The 9,829-nt window shown below is 63.6% G+C and overlaps 1 protein-coding gene across 1 annotated transcript in view; it reads left to right on the top strand.

The window, feature by feature from the left end:
* Positions 1–6,346, top strand: part of WDR18 (WD repeat domain 18) — a 15,640-nt gene extending 9,294 nt beyond the window's left edge. The window contains exons 3-10 of the mRNA XM_026457299.1: positions 1,750–1,883; positions 2,148–2,289; positions 2,775–2,918; positions 3,007–3,071; positions 3,147–3,271; positions 3,755–3,921; positions 5,773–5,841; positions 5,989–6,346. Coding sequence (XP_026313084.1) covers positions 1,750–1,883; positions 2,148–2,289; positions 2,775–2,918; positions 3,007–3,071; positions 3,147–3,271; positions 3,755–3,921; positions 5,773–5,841; positions 5,989–6,120 — 978 coding nt within the window. The 3' untranslated portion in view covers positions 6,121–6,346. The remainder of the gene's footprint in view (positions 1–1,749; positions 1,884–2,147; positions 2,290–2,774; positions 2,919–3,006; positions 3,072–3,146; positions 3,272–3,754; positions 3,922–5,772; positions 5,842–5,988) is intronic.
* Positions 6,347–9,829: the final 3,483 nt, after the last annotated feature.

Below are 9,829 nucleotides of genomic sequence, written 5' to 3'. Positions count from 1 at the left end.
CACTCCAGCCTGGGCGGCAGAGCGAGACTCCGCCTCAGAAAAAAAAATGTATCATCGCCCCACGGGGGATGTCTTAGGCGGGACCCCTTCCTGTTCTTGGCTGGGGACAGTGTGCTGGGTGGCACCCACTACCAGACCCCTGCTCCCCTAGCCTCGTCCTTTTTTTTTTTTTTTTTTTTGAGATGGGGTCTCGCTCTGTTGCTTTGGCTGGGGTGTGGTGGCTCGATCCCAGCTCACTGCAACCTCGGACTCCTGAGTTAAAGTGATTATCCTGTCTCAGTCCTCCCGAGTAGCTGGGATTACAGGCACCTGCCACCATGCCTGGCTAATTTTTGTGTTTTTAGCAGAGACAGAGTTTTGCCATGTTGGTCAGGCTGGTTTGGAACTCCTGGCCTCAGGTGATCCGCCCTCCTCGGCTTCCCAAAGTGTTGGGATGACAGGTGTGAGCCACTGTGGCTGGCCCTCCTGGAGAGTTTCTGACCGGCATGAGCTGTGACCACAAGGGGGTGCCCCATGTGCTCAGCTGGAGCTCAGGCCGGACTGCCTCCGCTGTGCCCCCTGCCACGGTTGAAATCCTCCTCCTATTCTCTGTGCATGACGGGCGTGTGAGCAGTGAATCAGGAGTGGGCTGGAAACCTGAGAGCAGGGGCTGTGGGGCGGGGGCTGGTCTGCCTCTCCCATGCCACGGGGACAGGGACCTCCCAGGAGGCACTGATGCTCTGATGCTGCCCTGTGTGTACCGGCCCCAGGCAGTGGTGGTCACCAGAACTGCCATCTGTGGTTTGGGGCTGACCTGGACCCTGCTTCATCTGGTGCCATTTAACCCTCCCTGGCCACCCTGGGTTTTGCATGCGAGGAAACTGAGGCCCAGAGAGGGCATGGCCTGTCAGATCTGTGCTCAGCAGGCCCTGCCTGCCCCCAAGAAAGCACCACGCACAGGGACTTTCGACAGCAGAAACTCGGCCTCCATCCTGGAGGCCAAAAGTCCTAAATCAGGTTGTCCGCAGAGCCACACTGCCCCTGGAGGCCCCAGGAGGAGCCTCCCCACCTCTCTGGTGGTGGCCAGCGCCCCTTGGCGCCCTTGGCTTATGGGTGACTCTCCCCTGCCTCTGCTGCCACGTGGAGCCCCCTGCGTGTTTGCACTTCTCTCAGCTTACCACAGCCGGGACACACGGGATGGAGCCCCTTGCTCCAGAACCACCTCATCTTAACTTATTGTATGTGCAGAGACACTGCGTCCAAAGAAGGCCATTCACAGATTCCAGTTCCGGACTTTAACAAGCTTTTGGGGGGAAACACACGATTCAACCCACAACCCCAACCAGAGATCTCAGCCCTCGCCAGGCGTCCTGGAAAGTGCTCCCTGTCCTGTTGCTCAGACAAGCTGCCAGGCTTCCTGCCCCCACCCCCGGTCAGGCCACCACAGCCTGCCCAGAAGCGACTTCCCGCTGAGTGGTGGGAGCTGCCTACAGGTCCTGAGTGCAGCCGTTCCTACAGGGCCTGCGCAGGAAGCCCGTGCCCTTCCCTGGGGTCCGGCTCATGGGACCGGCACCTCCCTGAGGCAGCAGGGAAGGGCAGGAGACTTGCCCCCCTCCTGGGCCGTCACGCAGGTGGGGACGAGGTGGGAACAGGTGCCCACCAGCTGAGGCAGGGGTGCGACAGTGTGGCCATGGCCGTGTGGTCATGGGGTTCCCTGGGCCGCAGCCCGCCCTTTCCTCCCCTGACCTGGACGCCCCCTGCCCCTTACAGGTCTCCACCGGGAACCTTCTGGTCATCCTGAGTCGACATTACCAGGACGTCTCCTGCCTGCAGTTCACAGGGGACAGCAGCCACTTCATCTCAGGGGGCAAGGACTGCCTGGTGCTGGCTTGGAGCCTCTGCAGGTAGTGCCTTGCGCACCTGGCCCGCACCTGGGCTCAGGCGGGGAGAGGAGGGGCCAAGGCCCCTGGTGGGAAGGGGCTTCTCTTGGGGGCTGGACTGCAGAGGACAGTGATCACTCCTGGGGGCCGTGGGGGCCGAGCCTTGAGTTTACTCAGGTGAGGCGGGCCAGGCTGCTGAGTGGAGGCAGGTGTGTGCGTGAGGTGGGTGCTGGACTGCCCTGTTCCCTCCCCTCCCCGCCTGCTGAGTACCCGCCTCACCCCGCCCAGCGTGCTGCAGGCCGACCCCTCCAGGATCCCAGCGCCCCGGCACGTCTGGTCTCACCACACGCTCCCCATCACGGACCTGCACTGTGGCTTTGGGGGCCCCCTGGCCCGGGTGGCCACCTCCTCACTGGACCAGACGGTGAAGGTACAGCCGCCCCCCCCCCCCCCCCCCCCACCCCCCCCCGTCCATGAGCAGAGCTCAGCCAGGAATGCAGGAATCGCCTCCTCCCCCGCCCTGCTGTCAGGACTCCAGACGGTTTTTAATCCCCTGGTACTCAGAGCCCAAGGACGTCCAGGGAGGTCTGCCAGCCTGGAAATTCCCACTCATTCACCATTTCTGGCCCGGCTCCCTGGCCAAGCCTGGGGAATCGAAGGGCATCACTACGTTTGAGTCGTGGCCAGTGGTCCTGGGAGGGAGACCCATGGGTCATCAGCCCGAGACCAAGCCCCATTTCAGCACAGGCCCTGTCCCCTATCCCCCAAGCCCACATGGTGATGGCTTTCACCCAAAGTCCCAAGTCCTAGGGCCAGAGGACAGCCGACGCCTGACCTCTCTGATGCCCCTGTTCCCACGGGGTCCTCGAGTTCCCCCGCGCCAGGCCGAGCCCCACGCCCTTTGCCTGCCCGCAGCTGTGGGAGGTCTCCTCGGGGGAGCTGCTCCTTTCCGTCCTCTTTGACGTGTCCATCATGGCGGTGACCATGGACCTGGCTGAGCACCACATGTTCTGCGGCGGCAGCGAGGGCTCCATCTTCCAGGTCGATCTCTTCACCTGGGTGAGTGCCCTGGCGGTCTGTGGGCTGCACCCTGCCCTGGGACTGAGGGCATCGGGCCTGTGGCTCACAGCCGTCTCGGCCTTCGCAGCCCGGACAGAGGGAGAGGAACTTCCAGCCAGAGCAGGACGCCGGGAAGGTCTTCAAAGGGCACAGGTGGGGTCGTGGGAACGGGACGGGGCGCTCCCGAGCACGTCCTGTGTGGTGCCTGACCCCTGCTTGTCTGTCTAGGAACCAGGTGACCTGCCTGTCGGTGTCTACTGATGGCAGCGTGCTGCTCTCGGGCTCCCACGACGAGACCGTGCGCCTCTGGGATGTGCAGAGCAAACAGTGCATCCGGACGGTGGCCCTCAAAGGTGGGCGCGCCTCTGCTCAGCCCGCGGCCAGCGTGCAGGGGGCGGGGAGGAGATCCGAGGGAAAAAGCCAGCCTGAGCTGGGGGCTTGGCTTGACTGGGGGCGGGACTGGCTTGCTGTGGAGTGGGGACTGGCTGGGGGCTTGGCAGGGATGGGGCGGGGACTGACTGGGGGCGGAGACTGCCCTGGATGGGGCGGAACCGGGCTTGCTGTGGGGTGGGGCCTGGCTGGGGGCGGAGACTGCCCTGGATGGGGCGGAACCTGACTTGCTGTGGGGCGGGGCCTGGCTGGGATGGGGCAGGGAATGGCTGGGGGCGGAGACTGCCCTGAATGGGGCGGAACCTGGCTTGCTGGGGGCGGGGCCGGGCGGGGAGGGGGCGGGGCTTGGCTGGGATCGGGCAGGGCATGGCTGGGGGCGGAGACTGCGGTGGATAGGGCGGAACCTGGCTTGCTGTGGGGTGGGGCCTGACCACCGCGCCCCCCAGGCCCAGTCACCAACGCCACCGTCCTACTGGCGCCGGTCAGCATGCTGAGCTCAGACTTCAGGCCCAGCCTGCCGCTGCCCCACTTCAACAAGCACCTGCTGGGCGCCGAGCACGGGGACGAGCCGCGCCACGGGGGCCTCACCCTGCGCCTGGGCCTCCACCAGCAGGTACGGCCCCCTGCAGGGAACCCCCACTGCCCTTTGGTCTCAGAAGACCCCGCAGGCCCTGGGCTCCTTCGCTCCCTCCATCCTGGCGCCCGTGCGGCGGTTCCCCCCAAGCCCAGCGCTGGAGAGCGCATCCTGTGAGCGGGATGGTGATGCTCGGAGGGCCCTCTGCCCAGTCTCGGTGTGGACCCAGAGGGTGATAAGTTAACCACCCCTCGTCCCCCGGCCAGCAGGGCCGAACTGCGCGCCCCACACACCAGCCTTCGCGCCGCTGGAGATCTAATGGTCAGCTAGGTCTTTCTGCAAAGGGCTGATGCCCCGTATTTCGGGCTGCGAGGGGCAAAAGTTTCACATCTGGGCTGCAGAAGGTGCGGGAGCAGCCGTGCAGGGCAGGGAGCGGGTGGGGCCCTGATGGCTGCATGTGGCTCCCACGTGGGCTCGGGGCAGCCTCTGCCTGAGCACAGTCACATCCTCACCCCCTGCAGCTCAGCACCGCCCCCTGCTCTGTGCAGGTACCAGGGTGGGCTCCTGCACCTTCTGAGCATAGAGTGACTTCCAGAACTCTTCCCACCCCGGCCCCAGGAACCTCACAGAAGCCAGTATGGTTGGCTGGGGTGGGGGCTGGGGGGGTCCTGGAGCCTGAGGAGGCTTCCCAGCGTGTTTCCGCCCCACTCCCCGACCTTCAGGGAGCTGCCTGCGCCCTTGGTGTCTCACGTCACTGTCTGTGTCCCTTGCTGGGCTCTGGCGCTTTGCACTTTTTCCCCCGCGCCCTCTTCTTACCTGAGTGCAGATTGATTTTTTTATCTGGAGGGTGCCCGCCAGCCCGACAGCCTGACAGATCCTGCACCAGGAGATGCCGTTATCTCCCTTGTCCACGCTGACTGATGGAGTGACGCTCTGTCTTGCCACATCTACCAGTGGGCTCGGGGCGGGCAGGCAAGGGACCCCCACCGTCTGGGCATCCGCAGGCCCCTCAGACCAAAGGAGGCCAGGAGCACAGGCTGGACTGGCCGCTAACAGCGTGGGCAAAGGGGGGGCGTGCCTTTGTGTTCAGAAAGTGCCGGAACCCCCGGAGTGAAAACAGGCTTCCAGTGGCATGGAGCCAGCTCCCCGCTAGGGTGCCTGCCCGGCCACTGCCTCCTCCCAGGGCAGCGGCGGCTCCCACGATTCCTGCCCAGCCAAGTGCCCTCCCCAGAACCCCACCCAGCTGGCCACGGTGAGATTCTGGAGGGGACCAGGCCACGCCCTCTGGTAATGCCACCACCTTTTCCTGGCCACCCCACCTGACTCCCTTCCTCCCGCAATGGCTTCCAGCTTGTTGCAATCCAGCTGACACTGACTGGAATGTCAACCTGTCCCACAGGCGCTGCTGGGGCCCAACACACTGCGTCCAGGAGGCGGGTTCCTGACCTCCAACCCCCCCAGCGACTGGTCCCTCTGCCCAGGGCAGTGGCCTCGCTGGGCCGGCCGGGGTCTCCCCATGGCTGGAGGTGGTCACTGTCTGTGAGGCCCTCGTCCGGCCCTGTGTCCCAGAGCCTTCCCTGGGATCGCCGGTCCTTCCAGGCCTGGCCCATGCCCCGTCTGTGGTGTGGTCATCTGCACCCATATCCCCAGCCCCATCCTTGGGCGCAGTCGTGGAGGATCTGAGGCGCTGGGTGGTGGCTGCATGGCCAGGGTCAGGGTTGTCATCTGCAGGCTCCAGGGAGGCGAATGCCCCTGCCTCAGTCTCCCCTTCTGTCTGTAGGCGTCACGGTGGCCCCTCCCTGAGTGCCCACGATAGCGGGGGTGGGATGGGCAAAGCGTGTGGCGTGTGACAGGACACAGCCCGAGGTCATGAGGCCCACTGTATTGCAGGGTTCTGAGCCCAGCTACCTGGACCGCACGGAGCAGCTGCAGGCCGTCCTGTGCAGCACCATGGAGAAGGTGGGCGGGGCCTCGGGTTGGGCGGGGCCTCAGGAGGGGCGGCCTCCGACTGGGCGGGGCCTGAGACTGGGGTCAGTCCAGGCCAGTGGCCCCCACTCCAGCGCACCCCAGGCCACTTCCGCCCTCTGACCCCCACTCCTACCGCAGAGCGTGCTTGGTGGCCAGGACCAGCTGCGGGTCCGTGTAACGGAGCTGGAGGACGAGGTGCGCAACCTGCGCAAGATCAACCGGGACCTGTTCGACTTCTCCACGCGCTTCATCACGCGGCCGGCCAAGTGAGGCCCGGTGACCCGGGCCCGAGGCGCCCAGGCCTGAGCTCCACGCCTCCCAGCGACCGGAGCCCGCGGGTGTGGCCCCCACCAGCCCAGGCCTGAACTCTCACCAGTTCTGTGTCCTGTTCGGGCTTTTCCTCCGTGACTGGGCCGTCTTGGTGTCTCGTGGCACGCGTCACATTGGTGCTAGCCTGTTTGTAACAAAAGAGGATGAAAGGCTTCTCCCCTCCTGCCTCCTTGTGTCCGGGTATGGCCTGGTGCTGGGCGCATCGCAGCTCCACTCTGCTGCTCAGCCCAGCTCAGAACCCCAGCCCCACTCGGCACCCTCTGTCCGGAGGTAGAGACCTCAACCACGCTAGGCCTTGCAGGAACGGCTTTAGGACGCAGCCCCGAGCAGCTGCAGTTCTGACTCTGCTCTATTGCCCGAAGGCCTTTGCATGGCGGCCCCTTCCTGAGTAGGCACTGGGCCAGGGTGGTGGGGTTGAGGAAGGAACCAGGAAGCCAGGTCCCTCTGGTCTGCTGTGCAGGGGGTCTGAGTGGAGACAGCCCTGTGGGGTCCCGAAGGGAGGTGGCTTGGTGTAGAGAGACGGGCCTGGGGATGTTTGGGGGTGGATCCAGCTGCCAGGGTTGAGGGGTTTCCCCGGGTGCAGGGCCCAGCTCTCAGGGAGGGTTTTGGGGGTGGCTGGTCCCTGTGGGAACTCAGGGCTCCAGACCAGGCAGGAGGAAGGAGCTGGTGTGGGCGGGGCCTTGGAGCACAGGCTCCTCCCAGTGCCTCAGGTCCCTGCTGGCCTCCCCAGGGCCCAGCCAAAGCCGCCCAAACCCCACCCCAGGGCGGTTCTCTGGGCAAAAGGTGCTGTGCCTCTCTAGGCAGAGGCGGCTTGCCCCACCCAGCAAAGGTGGCCACTGCAGCCTGGGACCACCAGATGGGTCAGGGGCAGGTCTAGGCATGGTGTCCTGATCTGAGCCAGTCCCCAGAGGGAGTTGCCCCCTGGCCACACCGGGGGTGGTGCTTGTGGATGTCAAGGGCTTGAGGGAGGCCGGGCCCCGCCGCCCTGGGGATGCTGCCAGCCAGCGCCTGGAGCCCAGCCCAGAAGCCCAGAACCTTCCAGAAAGCTGCCCCTGACTGACAGTCCTGCCTAATGATCCAGAAAATCCGTGTGATTTAACGGGCGTGGTAATGACTGCAGCCTGGAGCCAGCTGCCAGCGCTGAGTTCATGCTTTTTGGCTAATTTGTGTTCTTGTCCCCCTCCATGGGGCTCTGAGCCCTCTCGGCTGGCGGCCTGGTCACACTGCGTCAGGGCGGCTGGGCCCTCTCCTGGTACTGACATCCACCTTGGCTGCTCAGAGCCCTGAGAGCCCTTCAAGGGTCCCTTCCCCCTGGGCGCACACCCTGCTTGTGCCTGTCCCATCATGAACCACTCACGCTGCTGGCCTGCAAGGCTGGGTCCTGCCTATGGGGAGCACGCAGGTTTGGGGTGAGGCAGCTGAGGGTCCCTGGGGGCTGGCTGATCTCCCTGGGTCTGTACTGTTCCCCGGGGCCATTCCCATGGCCCCGCCCCCCCCCACAACCACCTCCCAAAGCTCCCCCACCAGCACCAATCAGGACCCCCAGCCACCAACTCGGGGTATCTGCACAATCCTGTGGCTGGTGCCAGGGCTGGGGTGAGGGTGTGCACAGCCGTAGAGGGGTGGTTGCCCGTGGCCCCCAGGGGCTGGACTTGGCCACAGCCGCTCCAAGAGCCCAAGGCGAGCCAGGCACGAACATACAGGCCACTGAGCAGCTGCCTGCACCACACGGCCGTCCAGGGCTGGGGCTGAGGTCCGCTGCCCTCTCCGCAGGCTGCAGAACAGGGTTAGAGTTCACCGAGGGGCAGGGCCCGGCCGCCCCACCCCCATCGGAACATAAAATCACCCGGTGGCCTCAGACGGGCGACACCTGGCTCGGTCGGACTCGATGTTCTTGTCTCCAGAAAGGGGGCATTCCCTAGCGGGCCTGCCAGGAGCCTCCAGGAGCTGGGCGGGAGCTCACGCCTCAGTCCCTGCGTTTCCCTCCACGTGCCCCTGCACGCCGGGTCCTTGGACACAAGCCCCCTCGGTGCCTCTCCACACCCCCTCCTGCTTCCTCGTCACACTCTTGGCCCAGAGTGTCCAGATGTGCTCAGGCACCGAGGTTCCACCCTGCATTGTAATTGACAGGGTGGGTACAGTGGAAACAGTGGAGATGCCATTCGTTCAGTCCCCCTGGAGGCCCCACAGATTCTCAGAGGCACGGTGCGGGGACTGGGGAGGACAAGCCTTGACAAGAGGGGATGCCGGTGTGCACAGGTGACCTGGCAGCTGGCAGGGCTTGACTCTGCAGACCACAGCGAGGTGCCCCTGCGCACCACCGGGACAGCTGCCAGCAAAGCTGAGAGCAGAAAACCTCGCGGGCGAGGAGGTGGAGAAACCACAGCCCTCCTGTGCCCTGGTGCGGACATGAAATGGGACATCCACTGTGAAAAGACCACGCCCGGCCTCTGTCAGGTTCTTAAAAAATTAAACAGCATTGTCTGGACACAGTGGCTCACGCCTGTAATCCCAGCACTTTGGGAGGCCAAGGTGGGTAGATCATGAGGTTAGGAGATCGAGACCATCCTGGCTAACACGGTGAAACCCTGTCTCTACTAAAAATAAAATAAAAAAAAAAGTAGGGCATAGTGGCGGGCGCCTGTAGTCCCAGCTACTCGGGAGGCTGGGGCAGAAGAATGGCGTGAACCCGGGAGTCATAGCTTGCAGTGAGTTGAGATTGTTCCCCTGCACTCCCGCCTGGGTGACAGAGCGAGACTCCGTCTCAAAAATAACCAAAACATTAAACAGCATTAAGTTGGACCCAGTGAGTCCACTTGTGGGCATATACCCAAGAGAATGAGAGTAGGGTTTTGAAGTTATCCACACACGGAACTCACAACAGCTCCATCCCCACAGCCAAAAAGTGGGGTAAGGCCAGGCACCATGGCTCATGCCTGTCATCCCAGCACTGTGGGAGGCCGAGGCCAGCGGATCACCTGAGGTCAGGAGACCAGCCTGGCCAACATGGTGAAACCTCCTCTCTACTAAAAATACAAAACTTAGCCAGGTGCTGTGGCACGCACCTGTAATCCCAGCTACTCAGGAGGCTAAGGCAGAATCGCTTGAATCTGGGGGTTGGAGGTTGCAGTGAGCCAAGATCGCCCCACTACACTCCAGCCCAGATAACAGAGCAAGACTTCGTCTCAAAAAAAATGGGGGGAGGGAACCAAGTGTCCATCAGCGGTTGGAGGGTCAGCACAACATGGGTCCTTTGCACAGTGAAATATTATTCAGCCTTGAAAAGGAATGAGAAAACCCAGTGCAGTGGCTCATCCAGTAATCCAGCACTGTGGGAGGCTGAGGCAGGATAATCACCTGAGCACAGGAGGTTGAGACCAGCCTGGGTAACATCTCTACAAAACCCCATCTCTACAAAAAATGTAAATCTGGCCGAGCGCGGTGGCTCAAGCCTGTAATCCCAGCACTTTGGGAGGCTGAGATGGGCGGATCATAAGGTCAGCAGATCGAGACCATCCTGGCTAACACGGTGAAACCCCGTCTCTACTAAAAAATACAAAAAACTAGCCGGGTGAGGTGGCGGGCGCCCATAGTCCCAGCTACTCAGGAGGCTGAGGCAGGAGAATGGCGTAAACCCGGGAGGCGGAGC

Source organism: Piliocolobus tephrosceles, chromosome 21 (genome assembly GCF_002776525.5).
Source record: "Piliocolobus tephrosceles isolate RC106 chromosome 21, ASM277652v3, whole genome shotgun sequence".
Lineage (NCBI taxonomy): Eukaryota > Metazoa > Chordata > Mammalia > Primates > Cercopithecidae > Piliocolobus > Piliocolobus tephrosceles.
This window is presented reverse-complemented; position numbering and strand designations above follow the sequence as displayed.